Genomic DNA, 21730 nt, shown 5'->3' on the forward strand with positions numbered 1-21730 from the left:
ATAATATTTATTTATTTATTGAAAATTTAAGATGTTTATGTGTTAGCAATTTTATTGGATTGCTAACTTTTTTTAGTGTTTTACTTACGAGATTGAACATTTCTTTTCAGTGCTCTGTCCCTATCCCTATTTTTCCCATACGCACTGTGTTTTTAATGCATGAAATACCATAATGCTGAGATTTTTAGGAACACATGTAATGTGTTATAGCAGAACTGACTGTACAGCTATTTTCAAGCTTAACAATTCCTGGAGTTTATTAACATTCAATTTAGAGCAAACTGACCAAGTTCAGTAATATTAAACAATTCAACATCATTATTACCAATATACCTAAGATTCTCTTCCCTAACGTTTCTCTGATACTCAGAATTCTCACAATGGTCATCCATCAAAATTAATTTATCACTTATTGTAGTTATAGTTATTAACCAATCAGTAGTTCCCTCATTATCAGAAGTAACTGTACTTATTGCATTATTTAAATTTAGTTTATCCCTGGTTAGCTTAAACAGAAGCCCCAAGGGATCAGTATTCCCAATATTGAAAACCTAATCTCGCCATGCCTTAATCTTATGACTATAAATGGCCTTATGATATAACCTCCTTTTCATTTTATAGAACTGTTTATACACATCAGCCTCAAAAGCACCCCAACTTCTCAACCTGTGATACTTCCTTCTTAGATCAAACACCTCATGCCTTAATACAGTTAATTCAACTGACCACCAAGGTTATATATGTGAAATGTTTCCCTTATGCTTAACTGCAAAACATAAAGCATTCCGTAACATAGACTGGACATAAAAACACATTCAGTAGCTGTAACGTCATTCAAAGATTGTACATTATTTAAATCTAAACTATTATATAAACAAGACAAACTTTCTCCAGTTAATTGATTTAAAGTTTTACCTAGTGTGATCTTGTAACACAGGCTTATTTAACTGACCTTTGTATAAACTCAAATAAACTTTGACATTAAGCCTGATATATCTTCATCAATATCAATACAATAGCGGGCCCAACACTGAACCCTGAGGGATTCCACTAATAACATTAGCCCACAAAGATCACCGTCCATTGATTACCACTCTCTGTCTTCTCCCACTCAACCACCCTTTTATCCATTGTAGCAACTTACTCTTAATACCTCCAATTTGTACAGTAGTCTTCCATGCGCAACAGTGTCGAAGTTTGCATATGATACAAAGATTTACAGAGTTGTTAATGACAGTAATGGCAGTGTGCTACTGCAACAGAATTTAGAAAATTTAGGCAGATGGGCTGAGAGCAGTGGCAACTGAACTTTTAACATTGACAAATGCAAAGTACTGCATATGGGTAGAAGGTTTTTTTTTTTTTTTATGTCCTTACCTTTTTCCCATTATATGTATATATGAGGTCAGCATTTTTACTCTTTTGGCGTGAAATTTTTTTTAAGGCCGGATACCCCTTCTGACGCCAACCCTCATCCTTAATATGGGCTGGGAATATGTGGTGGTCATTCCCTGACCTTCCGTATTTGCTGGTCACTGGCTCGAATCCTGGTCTAATCAAGAAGTGTGTGCTATGCACTACTGCTCCTGCCCACCTGGCTACAGAGATGCCTGCATATGGGTAGAAGTAATCCCAGAGAAATGTACCAACTGTGTGGTACTACACTTAGGGTGATAGAAAATGAAAAAAGATCTGGCAGTAATTGTGCAGTCAGATATGAAGTTTTCTGAGTAGTGTAGACAGGCTGCCAGAGCATATCATGGGATATTGCCAATGATATACAGGAATTTTGCTGGTATGTAAAAGGAGGTGATTATCCCTTTGTATAAGGCAATGGTCAGGCCACTCCTTAAGTACTGCACACAGGTCTGGAGGCCTCATTTTAGGAAGGATGTAGAGTTGCTTGAGTGTGTACAGAGAAGGGCAACAAGATTGGTGAGGGGAATGAAGGGGTCCTCTTACCAAGAAAGGCTTAAGTTCTGCAAATTGCAGTGGCTGGAGACTGCTCTGATTGAGGTATATAAGGCCTTGAATGGGTTGAGCATGCTGAATTCTGATGTAATTCTTCTGCTTGCTCAGATTATGAACCTGAGGGGCCATTAATTTAAACTGAGGAAAGACAGTTGTAGAATAAATGTGCAGAAATTTGCCTTCAGCCAGTGGGTGGTTAATTGCTGGAACAAACTTCCATCTGTTGTTGTGGAAGTTAATAGCTTAAATAAATTCAAGGAGGAACTGGACAAACGTTTAGAGGAAATGGATGTGCGTAATTGTGTTTTTTTTTTTTTTTTTTTTTTGGCTTATGCTACATAACCTCATATGCTTGCTTTCTTGCATCACATGCCTCCATTACTACTACTAAAACAAAACGGATCTGTGATCACTATTATATTAGTAAAGTTTTCCTTAACATCCAAAAAAGAAATTCTTCTATCTAAAGACTGACTAACTAAAGTGATATCAATATTAGAACTGTCATGTAAATTATCAAATTTATATGGCTTATTAGGCAAATTTAAAATATTCAAATTATAACATAAAATAAAATCCTCCAACTGTGCTCCTCTGCTGTCTCCAGTGGTGGGTGGGGTAGCACCAGCTTCATCTTCCTTCCTCCTCTCTATTTTCCTTTTATTGTCCATTTATTTATCAAAATAAGTAGGAGTAAGAGCAAGTAACACATCAATCCTTATTCAATAATAAAACTGTCACAATAATAGAACTTGGACATTGTAACACTAACAATACTAATGATCTTTCAAAATGGCAACCGCTACACTTCCTTCATTTTAATTACACTGCAGTTTCACCAGGTTAAAGAAATAACTATTTGATTGGTAAATAACTCAAATTAAATATTAATATAACTTTGAAAACACAATTAAACACAAAATAAACAATGACGATGGGATTAAACCCACTAAATTAGCACAGCAGTCAACAACCTGCAGAGCTAAGGCAAACACGTCTTCACCAGCTCAGAGCACTCGTCTACTCGAATCTATATGGAACCACAGGATGCATGAGCTCCCATCTTCTGAAACTTTTGTGATATCTTTACTACATCCCATAACTGCCACTTTGACTTGCATGGCCAGATGCAAAGTACCACTGCCTTAGTATATGAACTTGTTTGGTTTTTATACTGCAAGCTCTATCATTCAGTGATCAAGTGTATATATGCAGTCAGACCTCTATAAAGAAATCGATCATTCACTTGAAAAAATTCGTTAAACAGAGATTTCGTTATAAAGAAATATGACCTTTTCAACAATGAAAAATACTTTAATTCAACATTTATAAATATAGTAAAAGGTGGGAAATATATCAGAAATAAGTGGGAATGAAAAAATTTTCTAACATTTTAAAACAATTAATTTATTAATACATACATTAAGAAATAACTACTTTCATGATGCACACAATATAGTAGTACACTTAAGAATTATTTCGTAAAATATTTGGTTATTTTTTGTTGTACACTGGATTTTACTATACATCATTCATAAAAATGTTCACATTTGTTTAAACACCCAAATATATTTTCTGGCACATTTTCTTCACTGAAGGCTTCAATGCAAAGTTTCAAATGCTGCCAACATTTCATGTTTGGAAGATTTAATATTGCCCTCATTTCCATTGAACTCATTGTTGATATTGTCACTGGTCCTTTGATATGCTCCAAAATTTTTGTAGTCACTTGGATATTCAGCTATTATGACATCATTATCAACTACTAAAAATTCGTCAAGAACAGTTTCTCTACTGATCAAACCGTTTGGAGTTCATCCCAAGATTGCTCAATATCGTGTAGTAGTCCATCCCTCTCATCACTGTTCATTAGCATTTTAGCAAAACTTGCTTTTGTGAAACAATTCTTAATCGTAGTTTCCATCACATCTTGGCTCCACACTTCTGCCAATTCTTATGTACACATCTGCAAATCTATAACAGAATCTATAGGTTGGTTGGTTGGTTTCTATTCTTGGTATAATTTTTTTCAGAATGTGCCTTCAATAGTGCATTTTCAAATTCTTGATAATGCCCATTCAAATTCTTGATAATGCCCTTGATAATGTCCATTAGCTGTAGTTTACATGAGGTATTCAGGAGACAGCTCCACACTTGTAAGTTTCGAAATTACCAAATGAAAGTTGGCGGGTCAGATGTCGACAATCAACATGATTTTTCTGTTTTCTTTTGTCATCTTTCTATCGAAATTTAACATCCACTGTTCAAAAATTTCACTTTTCATCCAAAATTTTTTGTTGTAGTTGTAGTTCTAACGACTTTACTCTTTTGAAACATCGGGGTTCTTTACTTTTGCCTTACCAAAAGCTTCAATTTTTCATTACCAGCCATATTTGCACCACCTTTAAAAGTCAGTGCCTTGTTTGGCAAACATTTAAAAAACAGACCTGTTTCATCAATGTTGAATGTCTTTGGGCTCATAGTCTTCCATTATTTTTTTAAACTGTTTCTTTTCAATGTGTGCAGTCTTCTTCAATTACAACTCTCACCAGAAATAGCTTTTTTGAGTAAGCCATGGCAATTTTTAAATTTGTCGTTCCAACCAGAACAGGCAGGAATGTTTCTTGGAATGTTTCATGCCCCAGAAAATTGCATACTCCATAGCTTTTTCTTTTATTAATAGCTCTGATATTGGCATGTTTTGGTCTCGAATCAACTTCACTTAAAAACGGCTTCATCTACATCTTCATACAGGCATAATTTTGCACGCTTCTAACTAGGTCCCATTTGCTCAAACAATTTGAGAATCAAAACAGTACTGCCAGGAATATCAAATTCTACACTATTAAGCACTTCCACTTTTTCCACTACATTCAAGAATTTACTCTTAGACATTGTAAGGTTACTTGCACAGCAGCTAAAACAAAGCTGATTTAGGAACCACTTGTACCTACCATGTAAACGGAGAGAGAGGTGAAATTTAGTGAGTGTTGATTGATAACTCATTTCTGCCAAACAACAGATGAATTTCTGGGGTAAAGAAAAATCACTCTCTCCTATTTCTCTAATAGGGTGCTTACAGTAGAAAACAGATTGACCAGAAATTCACCTCAATGTCTGTGTTGGGAATATGCCTCAGTCTTTTCCAATGGCTGTGGACTCATAGATAGCAGTTAACCAGCATGACTCCTTGGCATAGTAGATGCATTTGTATCGCTGCCACCTTGTTTTTAAGGTGGTGGTGGCTACATAGGTTTTGTGGGCACCAGTAAATTGTGGAATGTTTTCTCTCTTAAATTCTAAAGGGCTAAAAGAATTAAGAGCTAAAAGGATTAATTCTTAATCCTTTTAGCTCTTAATTCCTGCTTTCTACAGAATCAGATCTGTTGTAGTTATAGTTGTTAACCAATCAGTAGTTCCCTCATTATCAGAAGTAACTGTACTTATTGCATTATTTAATTTAGTTTATCTCTGGTTAGCTTAAACAGAAGCCCCGAGGGATCAAAGGCCAGAGTTGTGAACAATGCATACCCAGGTGTCTTGAAATCAGTTTGTTATATGGAAATTTTCTTCATTATACGGAAACTATTTTCAATGTTATGACCAAGGGGAAATCAAAAAAATTTGCTATATGGAAGTTTGTTAAAGAGAGGTCTGACTGTATATATATGGGCACGTACTCACTGTGCGTGCGTGCGCGCGCGCACACACACACACACACACACACTATATACTGTGTGTTTTTATATATATATTATACAGGGTGTTTCACTTAAACGTTTCAGAACTTCTAAGAGGGGTAGGGTACATCCTGACAACTCGAAATCATATAGCAATGTGGGGTCGGAAATGCTTTCCTGAAGCGGTGTTGTACACAGAAGCACCATAAAAAGAAAAGAGACCGTAAGTGAGAAATCGTTTTAATAATACATGAAAAGAAGCAAAAGGTACATGGATTAAAGTAAGTGTTCGAAGTTTCTTCAACCTCGTATTGCTTTCGCACAGTGGTACCTTGGAAAATGTGCTACAAATCCCCTTTTTCCTGCTGAAGTGTTGTTTTCCGATGAGGCATCCTTCACAAGGGAAGGAATTTTCAACACGCATAACGACCATATCTGGGCGGTCGAGAACCCGCATGCAATACGACGTCGTGCAGCACAGATTCGATTTTCGGTCAATGTATGGGCCGGTATTATGGGAGATCACCTCATCGGACCTTACATGTTACCGTGTCGTCTAACCGGACCTATCTACTTGATCTTTCTGCAGCAAGTATTGCCACAACTTTTGAGAGATGAACAGATTTTGCATCGACGCAACAGACAATGTGGTTCCAACACGATGGAGCCCCTGCCCATTATAGCGGAGATGTTCGTAACTACCTGGATGTCACATTTGGTCAACAGCGGATCGGACGTGGTGGTCCTGTGCGTTGGCCTGCTCGGTCACCCGACCTATCATGTCTTGATTTTTATTTCTGGGGTCATATGAAATCGCTAGTTTATGACACCCCTGTTGACAATGCTGAGGAGCTGGTTGCAAGAATCGCAGTAGCTGCCGAAGAAATTCGAAATTCGCCTGGAGTATTCCAGAATGTTTGGATGTCCATGCGTCGGAGATGTGAGGCGTGCATTGTAGCCTGTGGAAGAAACTTCGAACACTTACTTTAATCCATGTACCTTTTTGCTTCTTTTCATGTATTATTAAAACGATTTCTCACTTACGGTCTCTTTTCTTTTTATGGTGCTTCTGTGTACAACACCGCTTCAGGAATGCATTTCCGACCCCACATTGCTATATGATTTCGAGTTGTCAGGATGTACCCTACCCCTCTTAGAAGTTCTGAAACGTTTAACTGAAACACCCTGTATATATATAATATTATATATATATTATTATATATATATATATTACACACACACACACACACACACACATTGCCCTACCATTAATATCCAGACACCCCTCCATGGATGGGGAAACAGGTCCTATGCATGCAACGTGTCACAGAACCTGCGATAAATATACACACTGGGTTTTGAACAGACAATTCCAAAAGTGGGTATGCAAGATGACACATTCAACAGAATTAACAGACTTCCAACGTGAAATGATAGTAGAATGCCACATAAGCAAACTTTCTGTACGAGACATCGCAGTCACTCTGGGGGATCCCTAGGTCAATGGTTAGTGACATCATATGCAAATTGAAGAGGAATGGGACTGAATCTGCCAAAAAAAAAAAAACGGCCTGGTAAACCCCAAAAACTAACAGAATGGGACGAGAGAATTCTGCGAAAACCTGTGCACACAAATTGTAATTTACCATTTACTCAAGAAAACAAGGCCGAACTGGTGGCTGCGTTAAAGGCCGAGTGGAGGAACATATCACCTGACATTTATAAAAAGCTGGTTGAGAGTATGCCTCTCAACCAGCTTTTTTTTTGTCTCAACCTTTTTTTTGTCTCAACCTTTTTTTTTTGTCTAAAGGCAGATGTCCGGATATTAATGGTAGGACAGTGTATGTATACATACTGTGATCACTGAATTATGACCACACCATCCGTAATGGACTATGCTGCATAGCTCGCTGTATGAAAAGCTGAACAGCTTCCTACACTTGTCAGTTGCTTAAGGCCCACTGCGAGTCGTGAGCAACCGACAAAATGATGTACAAAGAATGGGGTGGAACAGGTAGAACAGGTAAAGGGTTATGCAAAGTGGATGTTCATGGTGAGCACAGGGTGCAGTGTATTGTAGAGGCTCAATGGTGGGCCACTGTGTGACAGTTGACATCGCAATACAGTATTCAGAATGCAACAATAACCCAAGTGATGATGTGTTGCACACTCAGATGTATGGTGGCCCACAGCAAATGACCTAAGACCCCTCTCCTCACTGCTGATCGTCGATGGCGAATGCTATGGTGTCAATGAACGTTGGACACTGGAGGACTGAAAACAAGTGTGCTGGTCAGATGAGTCCATATATCTGGTGTAACATGCTGATGGATGCCTTTGTGTGGTGTAAGTAACATGAGTCCATGGACCTATTGCACCTAATGCCCATTATCCAGGCACGTGATTGCTAAATATGTGGCACATTTTGCTGGCAAGAACTAGGATCCCTGGTATACATCTGGACCAACGTTTCACTAGTGATGTCTACTGGCAGCTCTTAGGAGACCATGCACACTCTGCCATTTTGCATTTTCCGCAGAATCTTCCAAATGATAATGCACTATGTCATCGGCCCACACTCCACGAGTAATTTGAGGAACACTGTGAAGATATCATCAATCTTAATTGGCCTCCAAATTCACTTGACTTCAATCCAATTGTGGGACCTGTGGGATATTTTGGAAGAGGAAGTGAGGTGTATGGACATGCAACTTTCTTCTATTCCAAAACTGTAGAAATCCTTGCAGGCAGCATGATTACAAATCCTTGCGGACATCTTTACTGCTCCAATTTTTACAGTATTCCATGTGCAACAGTATCAAAAGCTATCCTGAAATCCAAGTATATGATTTCAAAATTCTTTTTTGCATCCAGTTCATTTATGACCACGTCATAGTATCCAATCTGATTGGTCAGACAAGACTTCTCCTTAACAAACCCATGTCTGAATTATTACTGCTGTCTTGTCTAGATGATCCTGCAATGCTGCTTTAACCAGTGACTCCATTATTTTTCCTGGAACAGAAGTCAAACTAACAGGTCTGTAATTACTCATGTCATCCTTTGAACCGCCATTGTGAATTGGAGATACATTTCCACATCTCCAGTCCATGGGGACTTCCCCTGAGTCCAAGGATGCTCTCATAATTATGGCTAAGGGTTTGCTTACTTCCTTTGCCACCTCCTTTAATATAACTGGATCGATTCTATGCACCCCAGGTGCCTTTCTTATGTTTAACTTCAACAATTTCTCCTCCACTTTTTCTCTCAGTTATCACAAAATCATTTAACTTCTTGTTAGAGTTTGATAAACATCTGGCCCTCTCCTTCTTGAATAACTCCTCATGTGTGATTGCAGATGCAAAATACTCATTTAGTTTGGCAGCTATCTGAGAATGATCATCTACAGTCAAACCATTGATATCAAGTGGACCAATCTGATTCATCCCCTTCCTTTTAGTTTATATAAGTAAAGAAGTCTTTGCTATTTTTCTTTGCATCCATTGCCAAAGATGTCTCCTAATCTGCCTTTGCTTGCCTAACCTCCTTTGTGACTTGATTACAGACTAGCTCGTATCTAGCATAGGCTTCTGTGTCACCTGACAATTTGTATGCATCCCATGCATTTTCTTCACTGCCACGGGCCTCATTAGTTCATCTGACATCCATCTGGGCCTAAACCTAGAGCAGTATTTCTTAGTTGGAACAAAAAACCTAGTAGCTTCCAAGATTACTTCCTTGATTGCTTCCCATTTAGAATTTGCTTTTGGTAACATCATCAGTTGGGCCCACTGTATAGAATTTAAAAACTGTCTGAGACCACTGTAGTCACCTTTATGAAAGCAAAAACCCTTCCCTTTGCCTTTGATTGTAGTTACATCTTTAAGTAAATCCCACATTAGTAGACTGTGATCACTGCCACCTAGTGGTTCCTTTATCTGTAAATTCTTAATGCATTAATAATCACTGCTTATAATCAGATCAAGAGTGTTACTCCCTCTGATTGCTCCTCTAACATGCTGCTGTAGAAAACAATCATTCAATAAATCCACAAAAACATTTCTAGTGTGTGAGTGACCAATCCACAAGTTCCAGTCATTATCTCAGGAGTTAAAATCCCCTATTATAAGACACTTTGATTTACTGGCCCACCCTATTTCTCTGTATAATTGTTCATTGTATTCATCAGAGTCATTAAGCCTATAACAAACTCTTACCCTCATTTTTGCTTTCCCAGCGCTTATGTCACACCAAGCTGACTCAACATTGCACTTGTCCGTCTATGTCAACTGGATGCACTTCCTTAGATTTTGTGTTTCTTAACTAACAGCATAACCCCTCCTACCTGTCTATCATTTCTGTTCATATTGTACTCCCCAAATTCCAGTTCTGCATTCCTTATATTTTATCTGTGTGACATCACGTCTCTGATACCTAACAATATCTGCCTTTGATGTCTTGACCAGCACTTCAAATTTATTTAATATACTCCTAGCATTGGTGTACATGCAAGTATACATGCAGCTGTTCTTACTCTTAGTTACTCTAACACAGCCCATGTATATACTTGTTTTATGACTCCCAGCAGTTCCTGAATTTCCCAGCAACTTGCCAACTTGCTTTCTGGGCTGCTTTTCATTCCAATAGAAGCAGTGCAACAATGATTTCCACCTCTGGCAGCTGCCACTGTTAATCTATTAGTCTGTGAATTAGTCTGTGAATCCCCCTGGGATAGCAGTTTCCCGACCCACCTAACATTGCCTCGATAGCAACAGCAAATATTCTTACACCCTTTCTATTTAAGTGTATCTCTCCTGTTAACAAGCACAGACCATGCTGAAAAAAATTCTACACCATGAGCCTTGCACAATCTCTCCAGGGCCGAATTAATTGTCTATGCTCTCATCATATTCTCCCTCCTATCATGTCTGGGTAGGATTGCTGACACTTTCAAATTTAACCCTAACTAGTGAATTTTTTTTCAACATTGACCTGTATTTGTTAAGTAAATCTGCAGATCTACACTTAGTATAATTGTTGCCAATGTGTACACCTTTTATGCTCTTAAAAGATGATATCTGCTCTACAAAGTCATCAACTTTTGCCTCCTTGCAGAATATCCTGGTCCTATTCCACCTATCCATTTTGCAAAATATATTTTCCATTTCCCTGGCAATTGAGTCACTGAAAATAACTAGCTTCTGTGGGACCAGCGCATTTTGCTCTGAAGTTTTCCGCTGTGTTGCGTGGTGCAGAAGCATGAGCTCTGGCATTGAGTTGGATCTTGTACATGTATATGAAAGAGGCTAAAGAAGAAGCTTGGGAAGATATGGAAAACAATAATTCAGAAGGTGGAAAAATGCTATATATGGTGGGGGGACCATAACTAAAGTAATCAGAAATGACAAGGGATAAATGAAAATAGATGAGAAGGATATTTTTTGGAAGTATGGAGTGAGTACTTTGAATTGCTATAAATAGATGGACTTCGCTGAAGAAAGTTTTGAATACTGTTTAGGTAGAAATGAAAAAATTAAATATGGAAAGGTAGCAGGCGAGCAAAATATGACCCAAAATATTTGGACACACTCATATACGTAGGTGCATGAAGACATTTCAGTTCAAAAATGTAATGTACTTCAAAAATCTGGCACTTCTTGAATATTTCTCCAAGGGTAATCAACCCTATGTGGGTAGAGGGAAAGTAGGCTGGCCAGATTTAAAAAAAAAAAAAAAAAACTGCAGGTGCTGGATTAATGTTCCTTTAATAATTTCCAGACACCAATTTCTTTCTTTTTTACTTATTTTCTTGACCGCATGTCACTGACTACTTAGCATTAGCATTATTAGAGGCATTTGATGCAAGAAAGCAAGCTTATGCAGCATCAGCCAAAAAAAAAAAAAAAAAAAAAAACCCACTTCCACTTCACCCCTCTGTTCGTTCAAAATACCTGTCCAGCTGAGCCTTAAACTTATTTAGGCTATCAACCTCCACCACAAGGGATGGCAGTCTGTTCCACCAACCAACCACCCGCTGGCTAAAGGCAAATTTCCGCACGTCTATCCTACATCTGTCTTTCCTCAATTTGAATTTATGCCCTCTCAGGTGATTTTTCTGAGCTAGAGGAAGAATCCCATCAGCATTGAGCATGCTTAAACCATTCAAGGCTTTATACACCTCTATCAGATCACCTCGCTGGTGCCTAGTCTCCAGACACTGTAATTTGCAAAACTTAAGCCTTTCTTCGTAAGAGCACCCCTTTGTTCCATTCACTAATCTTGTTGCCCTTCTCTGTACTCGTTCCAGCACCTCTACATCCTTCTTGAAATGAGGCCTCCAGACCTGTATACAGTACTCTAGGTGTGGCCTGACCATTGCCTTATACAATGGAATAATCACTGCCTTATCCCTGCTGGAAGAATTCCTGTATATCATTGACAATACTCCATGAGCTACTCTTGCAGCCCGTCTGCACTGCTCAGAGAACTTCATATCTGCCTGCACAATCACCCCCAAGTCCCTTTCATTCTCTACCACTGTCAGTGTAGTACCACAGAGTTGATACGTTGCTCTGGGGTTGCTGTTTCCCATGTGTAGTACTTTACATTTGTCAATGTTAAACTTCATTTGCCACCTCTCAGCCCATCTGCTCAACCTTTCCAGATCCTGTTGCAGCAGCATAGTGTCAGTAGTGTCCTTGACAACCCTGCCAACCTTTGTATCATCTGCAAACTTGGACATTAAGCTTGATATACCATCATCAATATCATTTATAAATACAGAAAACAATAATGGACCCAACACTGAGCCCTGAGGGACTCCACTAATAACATTAGTCCACGATGAGCAGTGTCCATTGATTACCACTCTCTGTCTTCTCCCCCTCAACCACCCCTTTATCCATAGCAGCAATTTGCCTCCAATGTCACACTGCTCCAATTTGTGTAGCAGTCTTCCATGTGCAACAGTATCAAAAGCCTTTCTAAGATCCAAGTATATAATATCAAAGTTATTCCCTGCATCCAGTTCTTTTGTGACTGCATCATAGTATCCAATCAAGTTGGTCAGGCAAGACTTCCCCTTAACAAAACCATGCTGTGTCTGAGCTATAACTGAAGTCTTGTCTAAATGATCCTGTAGTGCTTCTTTAACCAGTGCCTCCATTAATTTTCCTGGAACAGAAGTTAAGCTCAAAGGTCTATAATTACTTGTGTCAGCCTTTGATCCTCCTTTGTGAATTGGGGTCACATTTGCACATTTCCAGTCTATGGGTACCTCCCCTGAGTCCAAGGAAGCTCTCATAATTATGGCTAAGGGTTTGCTTACTTCCTTTGCTGCCTCCTTTAATATAACTGGATAGATCCCATCCACCCCGAGTGCCTTTCTTGTGTTTATCTTCAACAGTTTCTCCTCCACTTTACTCCCAGTTATTTCAAGATTCTGTAGCTTACTGCTAGAGTTGAATACACCTCTGGCATTCCCCTTGCTGAATAACTCCTCATGTGTGAATGTCGATGCAAAATATTCATTTAGTTTGTTAGCTACCTGAGCAGGATCTTCAACAGTTGACCCATCAATATCAAGTGGACCAATCTGATTCATCCCCTTCCTTCTAGAGTTTACATAAGTAAAGAACTCTTTGCTGTTTTTCTTTGCATCCCTTGCCGAGGATGTCTCGTAATCTGCCTTCGCCTGCCTAACCTCCTTTGTAACTTGGTTGCATATCAACTTGTATCTATCATAGGCTTCTGTGTCATGTGTTAATTTGTAAGTATCCCATGCATTTTTCTTCTCTGCCATATGCCTCATTAGTTCATCTGACATCCATTTTGGCCTAAACCTTGAACAATATTTCTTAGTTGGTATGTAAAGCCTAGTAGCTTCCAAGATACGTTCTTTGAATGCTTCCCATTTTGAATTTGCTGTTGGTAACATCATCAGTTGGTCCCACTGTATAGAATTTAAATACTGTCTCAGTCCATCGTAGTCGCCTTTACGGAAGCAATAACCCTTCCCTTTACCCCTAATGGTAGTTACCTCTTTGAGTAAATCCCACTTCAGCACACTGTGATCACTGCCACCTAGTGGTTCATTTATCTGCAGATTCTTAATGCATGAAGAATCACTGCTGATAATCAAATCAAGAGTATTACTCCCTCTAGTTGCCTCCCGAACATGCTGATGTAGAAAACAATCATCCAATAAATCCACAAAAGCCCTGCTAGTGTGTGAGTAACCAGCCCCCAAATTCCAGTCAATATCTGGGAAATTAAAATCTCCCATTATAAGACTCTCTGATTTACTGGCCCACTCTATTTCCCTATACAGTTCCTTGTTATACTCATCAGAGTCATTAGGCCTATAGCACACTCCTACTCTCAATTTTGATCTCCCAATGCTTATGTCACACCAAACTGACTCAACACTGCACTGTCCAGCGATGTCGACTGGCTTCACTTCCTTGGTTTTTATGTGTTTCTTAACTAATAGCATAACCCCTCCCCCCCTTCCTATCCTGTCTATCCTTTCTGTAGACGTTGTACTCCCCAAATTGCAGTTCTGCATCCCTTATATCTGTGTGACACCACGTCTCTGATATCCCAACAATATCTGCCTTTGATGTTTTGAGCAATACCTCAAATTCATCAAATTTATTTACTAAACTCCTAGCATTGGTGTACACGCAAGTATACCTGCACCTTTTTCTATTCTTAGCTACCCTAACACAACCCATGTGTTTACTTGTACCGCAATGGCTCCCAGCAGTCTCTGAAATACCATGCATCTTGTTTTTCAGGCTTCTGCTCATTCTAATAGAAGCAGTGCAAGAATCTCTTTCACCTCTGCCAGTGGCTACTGTCAATCTATTGGTCTTTGTCTCCCCCCAAGCTAGCAGTTTTCCGACCCACCTAACACTGCCTCGATAGCATCAGCAAATATTCTTGCACCCTTTCTATTTAAGTGTATCCCATCCCTGTAGAAGCAATCTCTCCTGTTAACAAGTACAGTCCAGGCTGAAAAAAATTCTACCCCTTGAGCCTTGCACAATCTTTCCAGGGCCAAATTGATCGACAAGGCTCTCATCATATACTCCCTCCTATCGTGTCTGGGCAGAATTGCAGACACTTTCAAATTCAACCCTAATTCTCGGCTTTTGTTCAACAGTGACCTGTACTTGTTAAGTAATTCTGTCGGTCTCCTACTCTTAATATTATTAGTGCCAACGTGTACAACTATATCACCTTTTGTGCCCTTAAAAGATGATATTCACTCTACAATGTCATCCACCTTTGCCCCTGGCAGACATACCCTGGTCCTGTTCCGCCTATCTTTTTTACAAAGCATGTTCCCCGTTTCCCTGACAATAGAGTCACCAACAACTACTAGTTCCTTCGGGACCAGCGCATTCTGCCTTGGGGGTTGTCTCTGTGTCACGCGATGCCCAAGTGCAAGCTCTGGCGTTGATGTGGGCAGCTGAGAGCTTGATGGGCCCCTCAATTTAGTTTCTTCGAGGGCATCCACCCTGTCCTTCAAGCTCTCATATAGGCCCACAAGAACGCCGAGTTGTTGCCTGATATCGATACACTCCTTGCATCGCGCACACACAAAGACATCCCCCTTGGCAGTATCATGTCCCGTACCCGATTGCTCTGCAATCATCAAGCAAACAGTGCATTTTATAAGGCTGTGAGTCAGAGGACAACTGCCCCCCTCAGTTCTGCTCTGGGCCACAGCGCTTCCATTAGCTTGAGCCTTTTGCTTTGCTGCTCTTTGCTGCTTTTGCTTTACTTATTTGAAATGTATACAGTTCTTCAAAACTAGGCCATGGTATAGTATTTATTAGTACTGAACACAGTGTGGTTTTGCTTGCTGATTTTCCTAAAAACCAACTAGGTGTTTCTGTAAATTGCAGCATCTGGAACTGGGCATGTATGAGGAGACCTGATTGTGTTTAAGGCTTTAAATGAGTTAAGTAAATGAAATTCAGATGATATTCTTAGTCATCCTTGGACAGCAAGCACAAAGGGGGACACATTTTTTTTTAATTGGGAAAGGATGCATTTAATAGAAGTGCAGAAATTGCTTTCAGCTCGGAAGTGATTGTTTGAAATAGCTTTCACCTGGTGTTGTGGAATTTAAAGGAATTCACAAATTTTTAGAAGAGGTGTGCAAATGAAATGGATATATTTTATTTTTGTTTGATGCTATACATGCTCTGCTTCCTTGCATCATTTCTTTATTGTATTAACTATCATTAGTAAATATATCATCATTTGAATGTATTGTATCTAACTAAACAGTATATTTATTTTTGTAGCTGTGTGGAAGAGTATATTTTAAGCTTTTTTGCCTATGCATTATGTTCATCTGCAAAATAACCTAGTTATTTTGTTTTTCAGCCTAAAATAGTGGAGAAATATTTTTCTGGTAGCACCTTAACACCTGATAACACTCGGCTGATCAACCAGTCTTTGCAGCATTTTCTGGAATTTGCTAGGGTAATTTTTTACTAATTTTGTATTTTTGGAAAGCTAGTGTTCCAAATTTTATCACTTAATTGGCATGATAAGCCAGATTAATTCTCTAATTTTGATTGGAATATGTAGAAATGTCTTTTAATAATATGAAAATAAATATTTTAATATTTTATTGTTATTAATTGTGAATATCACTAAAAGAAAAAACACATGTATTCTTTAAAAAATAGTCATGATTTATATCATTAATATTTTCACTTTCATATTGAAAATGGAAATGAATAATAATATATAATACAGGGTGTCCAAAAAGTCTGGAACCAATTGGGATTTACACTACGTATAGGCGCCTCCGTAGCCAGGTGGGAAGGAGCAGCAGTGCGTAGCACACACTTCTTGATTAGACCGGAGTTCGAGCCTGTCACCACCAAATACAGAGGATGTGGAAAGGTCAGGAAATGACCACCGCATATCCCCGGGGCAATATGGCCTTAGTTGCTAATGCTCCTAAAAACCAAACAACCACACTACGCATATGTGTTCAATGTGCCCACCCTGACTCTCCATGTATTTTCTCAGCTGGTGTACCATGTTTGTTTAGTTTCTTCTTGAATCTGTGGATTTGGATTTGAAGTTTGTATTGGATGAAACTTTTTTTTACGGATGAAACTTTTATTTTTTCAGGATGTCATGCCCTGTGCTCTTGGGTACTCAGAGTTCGGCACCGGTCTGCCTAATGGATTTCTATGGGCTGGCATGAAACTTAGCAATCACTCCAATTTGAGTGTCTTCACTTACAGAAGGGAGACCACATCTAGTCTTGTTAGTGACAGATCCAGTCTCTAAATATCTTCACCAGTTTTCTAACTGCCCTGTGCATTATTGGATTCCTTTCAGAATGTCTAGCATTAAACTTGTCTGCCACTTCTCTCTGGGTCCATCCCTGATGACAACCAAGGACTATCTTTACCCCTTCATCCAGTGTTAATGCCATTTTTTACCTGTAAAGGAAAACATATTTTTACCATTGGTTCCAGATGTTTCAGAAACTGTGTGTGTGTGTAATTTTTTATAACAATTTAACAATATAAAATATTATTAATTAATGGTTTATGGAAGAGGGACACTGCTAAATTTAAGCAGAAAGAAATCAGCGACCATAATGGATACATAAGTGGAGAGTCACATGGCTGGTATGGGTCAGCCATGGGTGTACCACGTACTGTGTATATTTCATGGCAGAAACAGAGGCTGTACTTCTTGCCATTTTTTACTTTGATTTTGGTGGCTGGCCGCAGAAGAAGGAACTGAAATCATAGAACACAGCATTAAGTACTTCTAATTACTTATTATTATCATCTTTCTATTCTTTGTTCTCTGTAATTACAATTTCAGTTCCGTTAGCACTTTGACACTACCTACCTTTATATTCTCCACTTATATATATATATATATGTAAGAATTGAAAAGTCTGATAAAGTTTGCATAGATGGAAGTGAAAAATACACAAAGTGCCAGGTACTAGAAGGGTGAGGATATCAGAAAAAAGAAGTAATGTAGGTTTGTAAAAGGAGAAAGAATGTGAATATCCTATAAGTTATGATGAATTAAGAGAATTATAGGCTGAATTGTAATGCCAATGAGAGGTAAGAGAACTGCAAAGTAAAATGGTTAATACCAAAAGATTAAACAAATAAAATAAAAGGTGGGATAGCTGTCATCAGATATAGGTGGGCAAATTTAGTTATAAGTCGAATATAGGGATCGCAAAAATCTAATGTAAGCTGAATTAAATATTAAACCATGTATCAGGAACTTTATTTCTATACTTGTCCATAACAGTAGGAGAGAGAGGTGAAATAAAGCAAAAAGATAAAATTAGCACCTTCTCTCACAGTATGGACAAGGTAGTCCCGATGCGGTGTCAATGATATAAAAATTAAAGTAAAAATAAGAATAGAGCTAAAATAAAATATAAATAAGCATTTTCAGAGTAGGAAAAAGTTTTTGAATTTAATGTAGTTTTAAGTAAATTTGGGGGAGGGGCTAATTTTTATTTTTTTGTTTATTTTTTTTTAATGTTGGAATTTTGTGGAAATAGATAAATTAGAATTTAGAACAAGCACATGTTATGTAGGACAATATAGGACATGTTATATAGGTATTAAATTGAGGATGGGGAAGGGATAAAGGAGTAATTAAATAGATGAAAATAGCGATAGAATGAGGATAGTTGGAACGTTCATATCATCCTCGTATTGCACTAATAGTTTTACGAACAGGAAAAAGATAAACAGTATAGAAAAAGATATTAAATGTACTAGGCTAGCTGGGGTTGTAAAGCTCAACCTTTTAGTAAGGGCCCTGGCTTTGTAAGTGTTAGTATAATAAGGAAACTAATATCAAATGTTTGTACTGCAGGGAAAACGAAAGCAAAACACATGTAAGTCGAAACAGGCCTAAAAACAAGCCAAAACAGAAACCGAAGGTATAATGAGTGAATATAGAATAGGAACAATACCTGGAATTTTCAAGTAATATGTAGCGGAAGGAAGAAGGCGGGAAAATACAGTGCACATATTTAGTTGAGTAGATGAATGTACCTAAAGCAGTATCACATTAGTGACTTTGCTTCAGGCAAATAGCAATTTATAGTAGCAAAATGGACTTAATAGAGAGCTGTGAAGAAATTGAAAATAGTGACCTCTATAATCGTATTTAGATTAAATAAGTGTGTAGAGATATATAAGAGTAGCACTGGCAAAGAGAAAGTATATCTATAATGTAGAAATGTTGTTGGAATGATAAGACTTTACAGATATAAAGTCAAAAGATATGCAGAAAATAAACATAAAACATTCGTAAATAAATAAATAAATATATATTGAACGAAGCAGTGACAAGCTAAGCAAATCAGAAAGTAATAAAATGAATGTAGATGAAAACTAATTGAAAGTAGACCAAATGATATGGCTACTATATATTAAGCAAAATTTGGATGTTGCATAATCCTAGTAAATAAAGTGAAATATTACCAATTAGGGAAGTTTTGCTTACATATAAAATATTTAAATCCAGGATATGATTATGTATGTAAGCATAAAAAGCTGAAAACATGTAATGAATAGTATAATATCTTGAGATGAAGAAGAAAGGTTAAGAGTAATAACGTGTAGTCCAAAATGGCATCTTTGTTAAAGTATTCATAATGAATTATTTAACTAGTTGGAAGTTAAAAAGATAATGAAGTAATTTTAGCAATCATTTTTGTAAAAATAAATGTAGTTCCAGATGTGAATCCAAAGGTGAAAAAGTGCTGAAGGTAATTTCAATAAATCCAGAGGTGGTTCGATGAGGAAATCTAGTTTAAATTAACTGGTAGAACTTAGTTGATTGAAGACTGAAGATTGACTGATGATCGAAAAATCCAGTGGTTAAAGAATATGGCACAAATCCAAGATTGCATATAATTATATGACTCAAAAACCTTTTTTCCTACTCTGAAAACACTTATTTATATTTTATTTTAGTTTTATCTTTATTTCTACCTTAATTTTTATATCATTGTGACTGCGGACTACCTTGTCCATACTGTGAGAGAAGGTGCTAATTTTAATCTTTTTGCTTTATTTCCTCTTTCCCACTGTTATGGACAAGTATAGAAACACAGTTCCTGATACATGGTCAGGTGTCGTCTCCTGCTGAAATTCTTGACCGTGTATCAATATTTACTTCAGCTTGCATCAGATTTTTCTCAACCTTTTCAATGTTTTGGCACAGTTTTCAAGATGCTAAAATTTTGCAGCACACTACAATCCCTATTTTACTCATATATATTATATATAAACTAAGTGATCACTGAATTATGACCTGAATTAATACTTCGTAGGTTCTTTTTGCTCTCAGTACAGCAGCTATCCGATGTGGCATTGATTCAACAAGATGTCGGAAGCATTCGGGAGGTATGGCCAACCAAGCTGTGTGTAATGTGGTCAGCAACGCAGGTATGGAGATGATTGGTTGAGTAGATGAATGTACCAGAAGCCTGATATGCCTTTCTATAATGTGCTCTATGGGATTGATATTGGCAGAGTTTGGAGGCCAGTCGATATGCTGGAAGTCAGAACTGTGTTCCTCACACCATTCCTGCATAACAATTGCCCGATGGCTTGGCGCATTGTCACCTTGGAAGACACCATCGCCACTCAGGAAAAAGTGTAACATAGCAGGGGTGTACTTAGCCAGCAAGCAGTTGACGATAGCGGAGACCACTGATATGTTATTCTACATGCAGGGGCCCAAGTTCCTGCCAGTGAAACATACCTCACATCGTACAACTGCCTCCACCGGCCTGCACTTTTGATACCATGCATGATGCATCAAGAGCCTCATGTTGTTGATGCTAAATCTGTACATGACCATCCACGGTGTGGAGTAATTAATGTGACTCATCCGACAAGCACACTTCTTCCAGTCTTCTGATGTCCAACTTGCATGCTCTTTGCACCAAGCAAGTCTTTTATGCTGATGAACCTTGGTTAGGAGAGGATGCCGTAGGGGTCGTCTGCTGGTATAACCCATACATGCAAGTGTCCAATGCATGATCATGCCAGCTATTGTTCCGGGTTGGCACATGTTATATTGTATAGTCAGCTCTTCAACAGTGCTGTGCCTGTTCGCTTGTACGAGTCATTGCACCCAGCACTCACCTCTAACATCAACCTTTTGCTGACCTTTGCAGTTTTGACGCCAGTCCTGGTACACTTTAACTACTGCGGCTGTCGAACACTCCACCAGTTCAGCCATTTGGCAAATCGAGCCACCAACTTGTCGAGTACCTGCAATCTGTTCTTTATCAAAGTCCAATAAATCCTTCCTTTTACCCATCATGCTCGAAATTTTACTACCTACTGAACCACTGACTCCTTATCTATGTTACGTAGGTTGACGGGTTGCATTCAGTTTTCATAGGGGTGGTCATAATTCAGTGATCACTCAGTGTATATGTATATATAATATATTCACAAACTGGAAGTTACTTCTGTTGGGTATATTTAATAATACATTTATTATTTGTTTTAAATACCTTTTAATGTCGCTTTTTTGAACAAAATAATTAATCTTTAATAATGCCTAATATTAGCAAACTTTGGATCAAAATTCAAAATGAATTTCCACGAATTTCGGAAAAGGCAATAAGAATTTTATTGCCGTTTTCCACTTCCTACTTGTACGAAATAGGGTTTTCCGCTTTAAACGAGATTAAACAAAAGAGAGAGAGAGAGAGAGAGATAGAGATTAAAGTCGGTAGAAGAGAAGCTGAGAGTAAGCCTATCCACAATAAATCCTTGTATTAAAAAAAAACTGTGTGCCTCCCACAAACCCAACAGTCTCACTGATTAAAAGGTTATAAAAACAAAAAAAATTATACAATTATAACCTTTTAATCAGTGAGACTGTTGGGTTTGTGGGAGGCACACAGTTTTTTTTTAATACAAGGATTTATTGTGGATAGGCTTACTCTCAGCTTCTCTTCTACCGACTTTAATCTCTATCTCTCTCTCTCTCTCTCTCTCTCTCTCTTGTTTAATCTCGTTTAA

At 38.1% G+C, this 21730-nt stretch overlaps 1 protein-coding gene across 1 annotated transcript in view; it reads left to right on the top strand.

Annotated features, from left to right (window-relative positions):
* Ube4B (Ubiquitination factor E4B) overlaps nucleotides 1–21730 on the top strand; it is a 538247-nt gene that overhangs the window by 215557 nt on the left and 300960 nt on the right. Inside the window, exon 12 of the mRNA XM_090389644.1 lies at nucleotides 16053–16151. Within this exon, the coding sequence (XP_090245770.1) occupies nucleotides 16053–16151 (99 nt within the window). The remainder of the gene's footprint in view (nucleotides 1–16052; nucleotides 16152–21730) is intronic.

The sequence above is a fragment of the Mastigoproctus giganteus genome, chromosome 2 (assembly GCF_048544385.1).
Source record: "Mastigoproctus giganteus isolate SK-2022 chromosome 2, ASM4854438v1, whole genome shotgun sequence".
NCBI lineage: Eukaryota > Metazoa > Arthropoda > Arachnida > Uropygi > Thelyphonidae > Mastigoproctus > Mastigoproctus giganteus.